This window comes from Perognathus longimembris, chromosome 10 (genome assembly GCF_023159225.1).
Source record: "Perognathus longimembris pacificus isolate PPM17 chromosome 10, ASM2315922v1, whole genome shotgun sequence".
NCBI classification, from domain to species: Eukaryota; Metazoa; Chordata; class Mammalia; order Rodentia; family Heteromyidae; genus Perognathus; species Perognathus longimembris.
The window spans coordinates 1,063,147-1,078,410 of NC_063170.1; the positions used below are offsets into that span (position 1 = coordinate 1,063,147).

The window sequence follows — 15,264 nt, forward strand, 5'->3', positions numbered from 1 at the left end:
AGCTCCGAGAGCCCCACCCCCGACGACGCCCCGCCCGGAGCCCCGGCCCCACCGTTCGGCCCCGCCCCTTCCGCGCAGGCCCCGCCCCTCGCGCGCAGGCCCGCCTCCCGCTTCCCCCCAGCGTCCCCCACCTCACCACGCCGCTATGGCGGACTCGGAGCTGCAGCTGGTGGCGCGGCGCATCCGCAGCTTCCCCGACTTCCCCATCCCCGGCGTGCTGTTCAGGTGCGAGCGCGAGCGGCGGCGCCGGGCTCCGGGCCCCGGGCGCCGGCGCGCGGGCGGCGCGGGGATCCTTCGGGCCCCCTGCGTCGGCCCCCGGTCACCAGCCTCCTCCGTCCAGGGACATCACGCCGCTCCTGAAAGACCCCGACTCCTTCCGCGCCTCCATCCGTCTCCTGGCCGGCCACCTGAGAGCCACGCACGGCAGCCGGATCGACTACATCGCAGGCGAGTGGCCGGTCGGGGTCGGGCCCGGGCCCCGCCCCGCCCCGTCCCGTCTCCCCAGCCCGCGGGGCCCGGGGCCCGGACCCGGCTCCTCACCGCCCTGTCCGGGCTCCCAGCCCGCGGGGCCCGGGCCCCGCCCCGCCCCGTCCCGTCCCGTCTCCCCAGCCTGCGGGTCCCGGGCCCGGCTCCTCACCGCCCTGTCCGGGCTCCCAGCCCGCGGGGCCCCGGGCCCCGCCCCGCCCCGTCCCGTCCCGTCTCCCCAGCCTGCGGGTCCCGGGCCCGGCTCCTCACCGCCCTGTCCGGGCTCCCAGCCCGCGGGGCCCGGGCCCCGCCCCGCCCCGTCCCGTCCCGTCTCCCCAGCCTGCGGGTCCCGGGCCCGGCTCCTCACCGCCCTGTCCGGGCTCCCAGCCCGCGGGGCCCGGGCCCCGCCCCGCCCCGTCCCGTCCCGTCTCCCCAGCCTGCGGGTCCCGGGCCCGGCTCCTCACCGCCCTGTCCGGGCTCCCAGCCCGCGGGGCCCGGGCCCCGCCCCGCCCCGTCCCGTCCCGTCTCCCCAGCCTGCGGGTCCCGGGCCCGGCTCCTCACCGCCCTGTCCGGGCTCCCAGCCCGCGGGTCCTGGGCCCCGCCCCGCCCCGCCCCGTCCCGTCTCCCCAGCTCGTGGGTCCCGGGCCCGGGCCCGGCTCCTCACCGCCCTGTCCGGGCTCCCAGCCCGCGGGGCCCGGGCCCCGCCCCGCCCCGTCCCGTCCTGTTCCTCCACGGGAGGGCTCGGGCTTCTGCCCCGCAGCCTCCGCCCTCTGACCCCTGTCCCCTGGCTTCTTTCCACGGGGGCCCTTCTCTCTGGGATGAAGCCGGGATGTCCCCGCTGACCCCGGGGTGCCGCGGCCCCCAGGTGTGCCGGCGGTTCCCTCGTTGCGCCCGGCCGGGCTCTCCATGCTCAGGGTGACCTCGTGGGTCTAGACTAGAGCCGCCGCCTCCCCCGCCCCATCCTGCTGCTGGGTGCGTCCTGGCTGACTGGGCCCCGCGGCCTCCCCACCCGCCCACCACTGCCCCTCTAGAGCTTGCTGCCTGTTGTCTACCTAGTTTACGGGGTCTCCCTTTCCATCCCGTTCGCCTGGGCAAGTGTAGTTGTCACCTGCCTGTCTGCTGTGTGCCGGTCATGGTGCACACTACATACCAGAAGCGGCAGCTGCAGGTCAGGGAGCAGTGAGAAGCTCCCAGAGGATGCGGGGAGAGGGGGCCAGCACGGGGGTCTCCTGATGGGTCCTGTCAGGTCCATAGCACAGCCTGGCTTTGGCTCAGTGTGCAGTCTAACCACTAAGGAGGCTGAGATGCCAAGATCACAGTTCAAAACCAACATGGGCAGAAACGTCAGTGAGACTCTTGTTAGGAACATGGAGAAAGGAAAGGGAATAGTCTGGGTGCAATCGTGAACAGGCTGGGACTGTTTATTGCCATTGAGGGCAGAACAGACCTTCCCTCCGATCTGGAGGTTGTGGTTGAATGAGGGACTAGATTGGGGCCGGGTTTGTATGGATCCTAACAAGGAAGCAGAAAATAAAAAATGGGCTGTGGTCTCCTGGGGGCCAAGGGCGGGGTTCTTAGCCAGCCCCAGAGTGGAAGGCTCACCAGGGGCCCTCGCTGAGCCCCGGTTGGAATGGCCTGCAGGCACCTGCAGGCAAGCAGGTGAATAGGCACCTGGCACTTGGCTTGACCCAGGGGAATAGGAGTCAGCCCTTCACTCTTTAATCAGCAAAAAAAATTGGAAGTAGAGTTGTGGCTGTACTGGTAGTCAGTGGCCTTGTAGTCGGTTCCCTTTCCCACCATGTTCCTCCATCCTGGCCTGTGGGGTCCCCACCCTGGCTGCTCTGCCACAGGACCCCTCCCCACCCGCAGGCCTGGACTCCAGGGGCTTCCTGTTTGGCCCCTCGCTGGCCCAGGAGCTGGGGCTGGGCTGCGTGCTCATCAGGAAGCGAGGAAAGCTGCCGGGCCCCACCGTGTCTGTCTCCTATGCGCTGGAGTACGGCCAGGTGAGCGGATGGGGGAGTCACCACCCAGTGTTCCTCGGTTCCCTGGGGAGCCAGGCCAGGCTCACTGAGGAAGCCCGGGGGGCCACCTGTTGGCTCTCAGGCTCTACAGTGCCCTATTCCTGTACACAGGCTGAGCTGGAAATCCAGAAGGATGCCCTGGAGCCCGGGCAGAAGGTGGTGGTGGTGGATGACCTGCTGGCCACTGGTGGTAAGACTTCCCCAGAACAGACCGCAAGGCCCCAGGAGCTCAGCGTTAGCAGCTCGCTGCCGGCCACTTCCCTCCCCCCATGCCCGCAGGTTAGAGCTAAGGCCCCACTGCACCCACAGGAACGATGCGAGCAGCCTGTGAGCTGCTGGGTCAGCTGCGAGCCGAGGTGCTGGAGTGTGTGACCCTCGTGGAGCTGACCTCGCTCAAGGGCAGGGAGAAGCTGGGGCCGGTGCCCTTCTTCTCTCTCCTGCAATATGAGTGACCGGACACCATCTCAAACCCACCTTCACCGGCGTGGGACAAGACTGGCTCAGCCTCTGTGCCTTAAGTGACCTCCGAGGAACCCTGCAGTAACCAGTGACCTTTTACCTGTGGGGCTCCCGTTGTCATAGCCACCGCAGGGCCTTCCTGAAGTCCCAGGAGCAGACACCTGCTCCAGGTCCAGGAACAAACAGCAGTGTCACAGTAAAGAGCTCCTGCACACCTCACGTGTCCATGTGTCTTGTGGTCCAGGGCTGGAGGCCTGGGACCAGTACAGACCCAGACCCCAGCCCAGGCAATAGCAGCCCCAGCTGTGAACAGGCTTTTGCCTGGTAGGGACAGCACCTCTACCCAGGGACCTCAGGCAGAGGCCATCAGAATCGCCTTCCCTGAAGTCTTCACTTTCCAAGGATGGGGGGCCAGTCATGGGGCCTGGATGCTGTCCCTGAGCTTCTTTTTGCTCAAGGCTCGCATTCTACCACCTGAGCTACAGCACCACTCCTGCCTTTTTCTGGATCAAGTAGAGGCTCTGAACCGCAATCCTCCTGAGTAGCTAGGATTCATTACAGGCATGAACCATCAACATCAGCTTCAAGATGATCTTCAGTAAACCTTTCACCCCAATTTGCTGCTCTGAGACCTCAGTGTGGCCAACATTTAAAGAAATCTAGTGGTCCTCTTGGTGACAAGCTTTTATTTGGAAATTTTGTATGGGTCAGCCTTATAAAAAGCTAAGATTGAAAATCAGGTTTTCTTGCTGAGGTTTTAGATATTGAAAATAGGAAAGCTCGCTTTAAAATACTCATGATCACTAGACATGCCGCAAGTGGTCTGACTTTATCAGTGTTAGACCTTTGTCATTAATTGCTCTCAAACCTAGCCACGTCTTCAAGTTCTCCATGTCAACGTCAGACAGCTCTGGGTTAAGCTCTGTCAGCTCCACTTGGACCTTCACCTTAGATGACCTTGAATGTGGAGTGGCTCAAGGTGGAGGCCACCCACAGGCCTTGGGGACAGACGCGAATGTCCCTCCACCCTGAGGTCAGTGTGCTCCAGGAGTGGACATCTGGAGGGTACCCGTGACAATCGCCTCCTCTCATGACTTTGGGCTCGCCTGCCACAGCAGCAAAGACAAAGCCCTCTGCTCCCACCCGTGAAGAGAGCAAGCATGCGCATGGAGAACTCTCGTGGCAGCCTTCAGCTAAGCCCCTCCACACGGGCCTGGCGGGCCAGCCGCGCAGTGATGCCAGCCAGGTCAGCGGCCTTGTCCAGCTTGACATAGGTGTCCGTGCGGATTTGGTGCAGACTAAGCCAGTCCGGCAGCAGCTCCGATAGGAGCAGCAGGTGCTTCTCCATCTCACCTGCAAAGAGAAGCAGCTTGAGGTTGCAGTCCCAGTATGCCACGTGCCTGAGCCTTGGCACAGCCAGCCACAACCTTCAATCGGGCTGGGCCTGAACCCGTTTTATAAAGGCAAGAGTACCTGCAACGTAAACTGGGCCTGGCAGCCAGGCCTGGGTTTCCTGGGCAGGACCCCCAAAGCTAGGAAGCACGTAAGCATGGACAGGGCAGACTCCGGCTGAGCTGGAGCACATGGGGGGAGGGGGGACGACACATGCCCAGTAAAGGCCTAAGGCAGCTGGTTTCCTGCAAGTACTAGGCCAGAAGCCTGGAGCTCATAGTCCTTGGCTAGCAGGAAGTCAGAGGACAACAGGGCATGGGGCTCTTGAGGGTCAGGCCACAAGAAGGCCGGGAAGCTGCAGGAGCTGGGCACTCAAACCAGGTACGGGGCGCACCTGGGCAATGAACAATCCACACAGACACCTGGGAACAGAGACAGGCCCAAGCACCCAGCTTTCCACAGGAGGACCTGTGTGCGGATCCCCGAGGCCACAGCACATACCTGGGCTCATGGGGGCAGGGCAGCTGCCCACCATCCTGGCACAGGCCACCTCCATGGTGAGTGCCGGCCTTCGCTCAGACACGAAGATGCTGCGCAGCACGCGAGCCAGCTCCGGCAGCCGCTCCAGCCGCCGCAAGCGCAGCTCCTGCTCCGGCTGCCGCGTCATCTGTGCTAGCTGCTTCTGGGCCTCCTTGGCGCGGATCTGCAGAGGGAGCAGTCAGCAGCAGCTAGGGACGGCCATGGTTCCCCCCCCCCCCCCCGCCCACCACGGCACTCACGCGCTCCAGGAGGGCCAGGGACACGCCTTTCAGAGCGCTGGGGGAGGCAGCAGGGGAGGGGGCTGGCGGCGTGGCCTGCAGGGCAGCTGGCGGGGTGGCAGGCTGGGCTGAGTGCAGGGCCAGCTGACTCAAGGCCTTCTCCATCTGCGGGGGAGCACGGGGCAGAGAAGTTGCGAGTGAGGGGGCCCCAGCCCTGCGTGGATTCCTGCCCGGCCTCCCAGCACACCAGTGGCCCACGCTCCTCCGCGTCTCCCCATGTGCACAGGCGACTGGGCGTCCTGGTACCCCTAGGCCTCTGCCCAGCCAGGGGCAGAAGGCACCCAAGGGTGGCCAGCTCGCCCCCACCCCAGTAAAGGGCCGGGTCAGAGCCAGGCCAGCCTCACCTTGGGCGACATGAAGCTGCGGGCACGGGCCAGCACCTCCTGGGCAGTGCTCAGCTGCTCTGTAGCGGGCGGCTGGGGCAGCTCTGCCGGCTCAATGTCGGGGACCTGGTCCACATTGAAGCGCGGGTGCCAGCGCCTCAGCTGGTCCTCGGGCACCACCATGGGAGGGTTCAAGGAGGCTAAGAAGACCTGCGGGAGGGGCGGGCCTGAGGCTGCTGTACTGGCTCCAGCTCCATGGTGGCCCTGGGGAAACCACTCCACTCGCCTGAGCCCTGCACCCCGGCAGCCCTAACTGCACCAGAGCTTCTGCTTGGTCCTGAGGCCCCCAGCTGGGCTCCAGGTCCCATCAGCAGGTACCCAGCCTCTCCTCTCCACCTTCCAGAACACTGCCTGCTGACAGGGCAGCCCACTGACCTTGTGGTGCTCCTTGACACGCCTCACCAGGTTCTGGCTGAAGACCTGTCTCCGGTGCAGGAGGCGTGCGGCTGTGAGCTGGGGGGCGCCACCTCCACCGGGCTCTGAGGAGAGAGTCCATCTGAGCCCCCGGCTCACCCAGCCACAGCCAGGGCCAGACACCAGGCGTGGGGCCGGCACCCGTGCCATCCTCCCCGCGTGTGGGCCACGTGGCCGAGGCCAGGCCCGAGCTCACCCTCGTCCAGCACTGGCTCAATGGTGAGCTGGTAATCGGATCGCCTGACGCCATCCTTGAAGGTGGGGACGTTGCGCTCCTGCCGGAAGCAGTAGGACTCGGGGTACACGGTTCTGATCTGGCCCACGTTGCGCTCCTCAAAGCGTCTGCGGAGGAGACGCTGGGTCAGAAGGAACTGGCGGGCTGGGCCAGATGCTGAGGGCAGGCAGAGCCCAGCCACACAGGCCACTCACTTGCGCATCATGTCCTGCACTCCCTGCTTGACCTTGGCGAAGGTCGCTGTCTCCGAGCGGTTGTGAAGCATGCCCACGATGGTGTCCATGCTGTGAAACATCTGGGCCAGCACCTGGTACTTGTAGGGCAGCACGAGGCCCGGGGGCCCAGGCTGGGCCAGGGCGTGGAAGCGCTCGTAGGCAGGAGCCTCCTCGCCACTGTGGGGGGAGCGCTCGTGAGACCACACGCCCCTCCCAGTGCCCAGCGGCAGGCCAAGGGGTCAGGACTGCCCCAGGCCCTGGAACGCCCACTGCCTGCCGGCAAGGCCCGTGCTAGGGAACGAGCCACGAGCCGCATTCCTGCTCCGCCAACCCGTCCCCCCACGCCTGCCCAGTGACCTGACCCAGACCAGGTGGAGGCCATGTGAACAGTGAACCCCCGGGCTGCGCGCGGCACTCGGGACCCGCTAGGGCAGGAATGTCTACCCCCAGCTGGCAAGCAGGCATGGGGGTCTGTCAGCCAGCCACCCCAGTTGTCTCCCTGCAAGGAGTAGTTGTTCCCAGGCCCATCATCTCTGGCCCTGCAGTGCCTCCCGCCAGCCTGTCCTCAGACATACAACAGCCCCCCGGGACTCACCACGGCTCTGCAGGGTGCCCAGCCTCGGGACTAAGAACCTCCTCAGCATCCTTCTGGGCTCTGGCCCTCAGCGCCCGGGCTCGCGCACCCACCTCCCGTACCCGCTTCAGGCAGGCCCGCAGCTCGGAGACGGAGTCCTTAGAGGAGACCTGGGGACACGGGTGGTGTCAGGGCAGGCAGTCGCCCCACAGAACCTCCCACAACCTGCCCTGGCCGAGCCGCCTCACCTCTCCCCGGTGGGTCTTGGAGTGGGGCAGTGGGCCTGCTGCAGCTGTAGCTTTCCTGGTCCTCTTGCCCAGTGACGGGTGTGTGGAACCCGGGGCAGCCAGGGGACTGGAGGCAACTGGAGATCTGGGGACATCTTGGGGACCGGGGACCTCTGGGGATACGGGGACATCTTGGGGGCCGGGGGCCTCTGGGGATACGGGGACATCTTGGGGGCCGGGGGCCTCTGGGGATACGGGGACATCTTGGGGGCCGGGGGCCTCTGGGGATACGGGGACATCTTGGGGGCCGGGGGCCTCTGCGGACCTGGGAACATCTTGGGGAACGGGGTCCTCTGGGGATACGGGGACCTCTTGGGGGCTGAGGACCTCTGGGGATACGGGGACATCTTGGGGGCCGGGGACCTCTGGGGATACGGGAACATCTTGGGGGCTGAGGACGTCAAGGGAGCCGGAACAGGAATCCTGGCGAGAAGAAAAGCAAGCGCGGTGAGTGCAGGCAGGAACGGAGTCGGGCACGGAGTCGGTTAATAGACCCCCGGGCCAGGCGGGGCCGAGGGCGCCCAGACCCAGCCTGGCAGGCAAGGGGGGCCGTCCCCGCCCGCGGGCCCCCCGCTCCGCCCGCCCCCCCCCCGGCCTGGCCTTCCCCCCGCGCTCCCCGGCGCCCCCGCCGCGCTCACCCCGGCTCGCCCGCCCCGCCTCACCGAGTCCGGCAGCCGCAGCCTCCGGCGCGCGGGCGGGTCGCTCCCGGGCGCGGCGGGGGCCCGGGCGCGCTTGCGGCCGCCGCGCGGGGCGGAGGCGGGAGCCGCGGGCCCCGCGGGGCTCGGGGTGCGGCAGGCCGGCTTGGCCCGCCGCGCGGCGGGGCCGGGACGGCGGCGCGCGAAGAAGTCGGTGAGCCGCCGCTGCGCCATGGCGGGAGAAGGAGCGGGCGCTCGCCGCTTTCGCGCGGTTTCCGCGCGGCTTCCGCCGCCCGCGCCAATGAGCGAGGCGCACGAGGGCGGGACCGGAAAGAGCGGCGGGCGCCTGCGCGCTGGGTGCGCGGCGTGGCGCGTGCGCACGGGCGCGGGGGCCGCTCCGCGCGGTCGAGCGAGCCCGGCGCGTGCGCAGTCGTGCCCGACCGGGCCGCCGCACGGGCGCCTCGGGCGTCGTTTCCGCGCGCCTCCGGCCGGGCCGCGGCCCTGGCTTCCGGGTCCCGCGTGCGGTTTGCACTCAGTCCCTGAACTTGGTGCGGCGTCCGAGTAGGGTTGGGGTCCCCGGGGTCTCCGGAGGCGCCGCAGGCCGGACCGCGCGGTCGGAGGGCGACCCCCAGGCCCGCGCCCTGGCCCTGCTGCCCCTTGACGACTCGGGCACTGCCCGGGCCTCGATCCCCGGCACGCACCCCCCCAGCCCAAGTGCAGCCCCGCCCTGCCGTGCCCCGTCCCGCCCCCTGCACTGCGCCCCGCCCTCCCGTGCGCCGTCCCGCCCCCCTGCACTGCGCCCCGCCCTGCTGTGCCCCGTCCCGCCCCCCTGCACTGCGCCCCGCCCTCCCGTGCCCCGTCCCGCCCCCTGCACTGCGCCCCGCCCTCCCGTGCCCCGTCCCGCCCCCCTATACTACGCCCCGCCCTCCTGTGCCCCGTCCCGCCCCCCTGCACTGTGCCCCGTCCTCCTGTGCCCCGTCCCGCCCCCCTACACTGCGCCCCGCCCTCCCGTGCCCCGTCCCGCCCCCTGCACTGCGCCCCGCCCTCCCGTGCCCCGTCCCGCCCCCCTATACTACGCCCCGCCCTCCTGTGCCCCGTCCCGCCCCCCTGCACTACGCCCCGCCCTCCCGTGCCCCGTCCCGCCCCCTGCACTGCATCCCGCCCTCCTGTGCCCCGTCCCGCCCCCCTATACTACGCCCCGCCCTCCTGTGCCCCGTCCCGCCCCCCTGTACTACGCACCGCCCTCCCATGCCCCGTCCCGCCCCCCTGTACTACGCCCCGCCCTCCCATGCCCGTCCCGCCCCCCTGCACTGCACCCCGCCCTCCTGTGCCCCGTCCCGCCCTCCTGCAATGCACCCCACCCTCCTGCACTGCGCCCCGCCCTCCTGTGCCCCGTCCCGCCCCCCTGCACTGCGCCCCGCCCTCCTGTGCCCCATCCCGCCCCCCTGCACTGTGCCCCGTCCCGCCCCCCTGCACTGCATCCCGCCCTGCTGTGTCCCATCCCGCCCCCCTCAACTGCCTCCCATCCCGCCCCCTACACTGCCTCCCATCCCGCCCCCTGCACTGCATCCCCCCGCCCTGCTGTGATCTGCCGTTTCTCCCTGCTGTGCCCTTTCTCGCCGCCTCCTGCACTGCATCCTGTGCCCGACACTGCTCGCCGCCCTCGTGGGTCAGGACAGGAGCACAGGGCGGCAGCTGCGGAGCCTCTGGAGGCCTCGCCCACAGACCGGGAGCCAGTGGGGTCCCTGTGGGGTGAGGGTCGGGAGCTCCGAGGAGTGGCTGGCTGTCACGCGTGACCGGGCATCGGGACGTCCAGTGCTTCCAGGCCTCAGGACCTTACCTGGGGCATGGCCAGTGTCCGTTCCGGAGGACAGGGCGCAGCCCCGCGGCCGTGCAGTAGTTTAGCATCACTGGAGAGCCGGCCTGGAGAGGCTTGGCCTCGGAGCTCCTGGGGAAATCGCTTTCCACAGTGGTGGGGTCAGGGGCCCCACCTGTACTGGGGACCCTTCCTCCTCCCGGCTCCGGGCTGTGCTGTGCACGCGTATGCTAATAATTCTCATATAACCACAACCCCAAATCGGGCAGCACCTCCCGGCTCTCAAAGCCATTTTATGAAACCGCTGGGCTTTCTGTAGGCACAGCCCCGCTTCCGCGAGGCTGTCACACTCTCTGAGCCTCACCCCGGAGTGAGCCACCGCCTAGTGTCCTACATGGGGGTCAAGAAGCCAAGACTCGGGGTGCAGAGCTGGGGAGCCAGCAAGCTGGGTGGCACCCCACTTTCACCTCTCAGTGGATTGCCCTCCTGCAAAGGTTCAGACCGGAAGCAGCTGCTGCTGCTGCTGAGCACTGCATGCTCTGGGTCTTGCTGTGAGCCGGTCGGTCCCCGCAGCCACGGGAGAGCGGCGGACTGAGCGGCTCCCAGCCTTGGCTTGTACTCCGGGGCCGCAGCCAAGTCCAGACGAGCCTCACCTTCCGTGAAGGCCTCTGGGTCTCGGCCAGAATCCCCTGCCAGACACCCCTGGAATTGCCATCCATGGGACAAGGAAGGGAGGTGGAGAAGACACTACTGCTGTCCACGGGAGAGTGACCCTGCTGTCTCCTACCCAACCTCAGCTTCCCGCCTGCACCGCAAGATCTCGTGGAGCCTGCAGGCAGTGAGGATCCTGGGGAAAGGAGCTGAGTGTCTCCTGTTTGTCTCAGTGATGACAAAGGTTGCCACACTTGGTCTCAGAGAGGATCAGGATGGGAAGAGGGTTGACTTTGTCAACCCCGGTGTGAACATCTAGCCCAATAGAAATGCAGTGGGAGCAGGCGCTGGTGGCTCACGCCTGTAGTCCCAGCTACTCTGGAAGCTGAGATCTGAGGGTCATGGCTTGAAGCCAAACCCTGCAGAGAAGTCTGTGAGAGACTCGTATCTCCAATTAGCCAGTGAAGAGCTAGAAGTGAAGGCGTGGCTCAAGTGATAGAGTGACCACATGGAGCACAGTAAGCCAGCGTGGAGCGTGGGGCCCTGAGTTCAAGCCCCAGTATCAGCACACAGAAAAGGGAAGAGCTTTTACAAGGTTGTTGTCTTTCAACACAATCAATATAAAATTTCTTGTTTTGTTCTGTCTTTGTTTTTTGCCAGTCCTGGGCCTTGGACTCAGGGCCTGAGCACTGCCCCTGGCTTCTTCCCGCTCAAGGCTAGCACTCCGCCACTTGAGCCACAGCGCCGCTTCTGGCCTTTTCTACATATGTGGTGCTGAGGAATCGAACCCAGGGCTTCATGAATACAAGGCAAGCACTTTTACCCCTGGGCCATATTCCAGGCCCCAATATAAAACTTCTTAATCAGATACTTCACATTTTTTCCTAGCATCACCACCATCATTATCATTCTGCATAAGCCTATAGCTGGGTGTCGGTGGCTCATGCCTATAAGCCTAGCTACTCAGGAGGCCGAGATACAAAACCGGACGAAGGAGGAGAGTCCATCTCCAAAATAATCAACAAAAGGCTGAGCTGGGTGTGGCTCACGAGGGAGAGCACCAGCTGAGCAAGGCAGCCAAAGAAGCTCAAAGTCCAGAGCTCCAGCCCCCTGTGCCGGCCACTCCTGCCGACACAGGTGCCCGGCCGGGGCCCGGTGGCCCTGGAGGGCGGTGAGGATGCCGAGCCAGGTCCTCGGCTCTGCCCACAGTGGGCACGGGGGAGCGGGCAGGGGCGACGTGGGCTTCGCACGGTGCCCACTGGCGGCAGAACCGTGCCCAGCCCGCCACACGTGGAGCCAGGACGGCTCCTGAGCCACCGAGGCTCGGCTGCCTGGACGGCGAGCGGGCCGCGAGCGCTGCTCCGTCGCTCTGCCCGGGAGCAGAGGCTGCGGACAGTGACCGCGCAAAGCCCGCGGGCGGCTTGCGGATCGAGGGCCGACGGCGCTCGAGATGAGGTCAGAGCAGCCCTGCGCCTGCAGCGATCGTCCCAGAACTCTAGGGGCTGAGCGGCAGGACCTCAAGTTCCAGGCCAGCCTGGGCTACCCAGACAGCCTTGTCTAGAACAATCGGACAAAAGATGAGGCCAAGTGCCCCGTTGTGCAGGGCCCCGACGTGTGGCCTGGCCTCCCCCGGCGCATCCCCGGCGGGCCTGGCCTCCCCCGGCGCGTCCCCGGCGGGCCTGGCCTCCCCCGGCGCGCACCCGGCGGGCCTGGCCTCCCCCGGCGCGTCCCCGGCACCTCGGCGGGCCTGGCCTCCCCCGGCGCGTCCCCGGCGGGCCTGGCCTCCCCCGGCGCGTCCCCGGCGGGCTTGGTGGGCCTGGCCTCCCCCGGCGCGTCCCCGGCGGGCTCGGCGGGCCTGGCCTCCCCCGGCGCGTCCCCGGCGGGCCTGGCCTCCCCCGGCGCGTCCCCGGCGGGCCTGGCGGGGCTCAGCGGGCCTGGCCTCCCCCGGCGCGCACCCGGCGGGCCTGGCGGGGTGCCTGTCCTGCAGGCAGCGCTGGAGGAACGCGAGCTGGCAGGGTTGGGAGGGGTGCCGGCCGCGACGGGCCTGGCCTGGGAGACAGGACCTTGTGGACCCCGAGGTTTCCATCCAGAAGGAAGAGCAGCTTCCAGACCAGAGGCGGCGGGGGCGGGAGGGGGCGGGGAGGCAGAACCCTGGGATGCCCCCGTGACCCCGGGACACTCATGTCTGCCAGGCTGGGGTGATGTGGCATGTGGCGGCCAAACCAGGAAGGACTGAAAACCATGAAGGGCTCTGAACTTCCTCTTGGGGCTGCTGGGGAGGGAGCGGCCATCTCATCGGGGGCTCTGGGCTGTGTGGAGCACGGGCCGGGCAGCAGAAGGCCCGGAGGAGGCTGGACAAGCCCGGCAGGGGACCGTGCCCAAATCCCCCTCCCTCCCCAGGCCCGCACAGGGGGACGGGGAGCTGGAGCAGGCCCTCCCCTCCCCCCGCCCCTGCCACGCTGAGGAAGTGGGGCGCCCAGGAGGGAAGGAGGAAGGCCCCGGCCCTCGGGGCTTCCTGCCCCGCTGGGGTGGAACACAGCCGGGCAGGGGGCCGTGGGCCATGGCCTCTGCAGTCTGAGGACAGAACGACGCTCCCAACTTCCTTCCCAGCGCGTCCTCAGCCTGGCGCTTCCCACAGGCTTCTGTGCCTTCCTGGCTCCCGGCTGAGGTGGTGGGGGTGACTCCCGCTGGGGGGGTGGCACCGACTCCAGGAGCAGCCTGGGAGGGAGGGGGGCTTGGGAGGGGGGCCTTGCCCGCTCCTGTGGGGGGGGGGAGCTCCGGCCCTCAGGTGCCTCTTGTGGGAAAGGGTGACTCCACGGCCGCCGTCGGTCCCCCATGCTGCAAGTTCTTTCTTCCGGGTTCACCTGGAAACTCTCCAGGTGAGAGCTTCGCCCACACGCGGCCGGTCCTGGGCCGCCGAGGTTGGGCTGGCAGGAGGCACCTGCCCGTCAGGGGGTGTTGCTTTGTTGCCAGTCCTGCCCATCATAATTAAAGACAACTCCACCAGGCCCGCGGTAACAGAAGATCACATAAAGGGCGTGCGTGCTGAGTGGGCACCCTAGGTGGAGAGGGAGCCCGAGTGGTTGGCGGTCATTATCCTCGGTCGGGACGGCAGGGATGTAGTCAACTCCCTGACCCCTGGGCCCCAAATGCTCGCGACCTTCCGGAGCCCACAGCGCAGGGACGGCCCCTGGCTCCCGGTCCAGCCTGCAGCTCCCAGGAGGGCCTCCGTCCCTCCCAGCAGCAGGGCGCTCCAGGGGTCTCTGCTGGGAGGCAGTGGGGTGTCCTCAGCACTAAAGCAAGCTGGGGGGGGGTGGTAAGCAGCGGCATCTGATCCTCTGACAGGCCTCAGGCCTGTCTGTCACAGCCTCCTGGGAGCTTCCTGCAGAAGAGGAAAGAGGAAGGGGGTTGGGGGGGACAGCGCGCGCACGCGCGCGCGCACACACACACACACACACACACACCGGCTCAGCTCCGCCCCAACTGGGCTTAGCCTCCACACCCAGAGTGGCTGGCAGGAAAAGGGTGCGGGCAGCCTCAGTCAGCCCTCTAGGCCCTGCCCCGGGAGGTCCAGGCAGGCGGTGCAGCTCAGAAGAGAAGGGGAGGGAGCGGGGTGGGGGGGTGGACATCAGGGCAGGGGGTGGGGCTGGCAGCTTGGCTTCCTCCTCTCCCCCATCACCCCCACTGCGCCTGGCAGGGCCTGCCAGATCCCGCCGAGGGAGGGTGGAGCAGCCAGGGCTGCTCCTGAGAGCGGCTGGGTGAAGGTGGGGGGCCAGAGCAGAGACCATGCGGTCCTGGCCCTCTCTCTGCACTTGGCCCCACCGCTGTGGGCTGCGGGCAAGCTGGGGCCACTGCAGCTCACATCACCACTCGCCACTCAGTGTGCGCGTCAGCCTCTGGCCGGCGTGGGGTCATCAGGCTCTGGCCGGCGTGGGGTCATCAGGCTCTGGCCGGCGTGGGGTCATGCCCGGGTTCTGGCCAGCGTGGGGCCCTTCTGGTGCTCTGGCCCATGTGGAGCGTCTCTTTGTGATGGCGTCCACTTGAACTCTGGTTTGATGGCACAGGCAGAGAGTGAAATCACTGACACACCTCTAACAGCCGGCTCATTTGGACTGAGCCATCTTAACCCCACCTTCCCCCAGGGGCGATGGGCTTAAGCTGTCTCCCCCCCACCCCCCAGCTACTTGCTGCCTCCCAGTTCCTGGTTGCATTTGTCACAGGCCCTGTTGATGGTGTTGCAAAGTGGGAGATCAACAGCTCAGCTGACAGCTAGGCTGTGAGGCCAAGGGCAGGTTCCAGGCCCCATGCCACGCCAAGCCGTAGAGGCCACACGTCCGTCCACTGACCCTGCTCCCGATCCGCCCTGAGCCAGGGCAGAGCAGGGTCCCAGGTGGGGCAGGAGGCCAGGGCACGGTGCGAGGGACTGTCGTTGTTTGTGATGGTCGGTTTAAATCTATGCAGCCTAAGAACAGGAAGGTGCAGGGCATTTCCCAAGTGTGTGCCCAACATCAGCATCCCCTGCCCCCCCCACTCCGGGGGCATCGAGGACCCTCACCACCGGCCTAGGAGGGGGCTGGGCGCTTGGCCTGTGGGGGCAGAGCTAGGGATGTCCTGGGTAGGAATGGCATCTCCAGTAGGCCCAGCTGTGTGCCCAGGCAGGACCAGCCCCTTAGGAGAATCCGGGACCCACAGGCCGGAGCGGGGACCACCTCTCCTCCCATCCGTTCCTCTTCACTCCCCAGGGTCTGGTGGAAGTGTGCTCCGGGGAGTGAAGGGGTGGGGCAGCGCCCTCACGGTCGCCAAGTCTAGAGGGAGTCGGGAAGCAATGTGCTGAGCAGCCACGGTCCCCTGGGACAGCAGGGGGGCCTGCGGCAGGCTGGCCCGCCACGACTTACTTTT

General features: G+C 67.4%; 2 protein-coding genes across 2 annotated transcripts; one reads left to right on the plus strand and one right to left on the minus strand.

Moving 5' to 3' along the window:
* Positions 1-104: 104 nt before the first annotated feature.
* Aprt (adenine phosphoribosyltransferase) lies at positions 105-3,160 on the plus strand. The gene is made up of 5 exons (XM_048354943.1): positions 105-225; positions 341-447; positions 2,335-2,468; positions 2,598-2,676; positions 2,796-3,160. Exons 1-5 carry the CDS (start codon positions 146-148, stop codon positions 2,936-2,938), a joined length of 543 nt encoding a protein of 180 aa, XP_048210900.1. The 5' UTR covers positions 105-145; the 3' UTR covers positions 2,939-3,160.
* A 454-nt stretch (positions 3,161-3,614) lies between these two features.
* Positions 3,615-8,163, minus strand: Cdt1 (chromatin licensing and DNA replication factor 1). The gene is made up of 10 exons (XM_048355453.1): positions 7,926-8,163; positions 7,225-7,686; positions 6,998-7,146; positions 6,382-6,579; positions 6,149-6,294; positions 5,914-6,017; positions 5,500-5,688; positions 5,117-5,260; positions 4,839-5,040; positions 3,615-4,298 (listed from the first exon to the last, which is right to left on the minus strand). Exons 1-10 carry the CDS (start codon positions 8,130-8,132, stop codon positions 4,135-4,137), a joined length of 1,965 nt encoding a protein of 654 aa, XP_048211410.1. The 5' UTR covers positions 8,133-8,163; the 3' UTR covers positions 3,615-4,134.
* Positions 8,164-15,264: the final 7,101 nt, after the last annotated feature.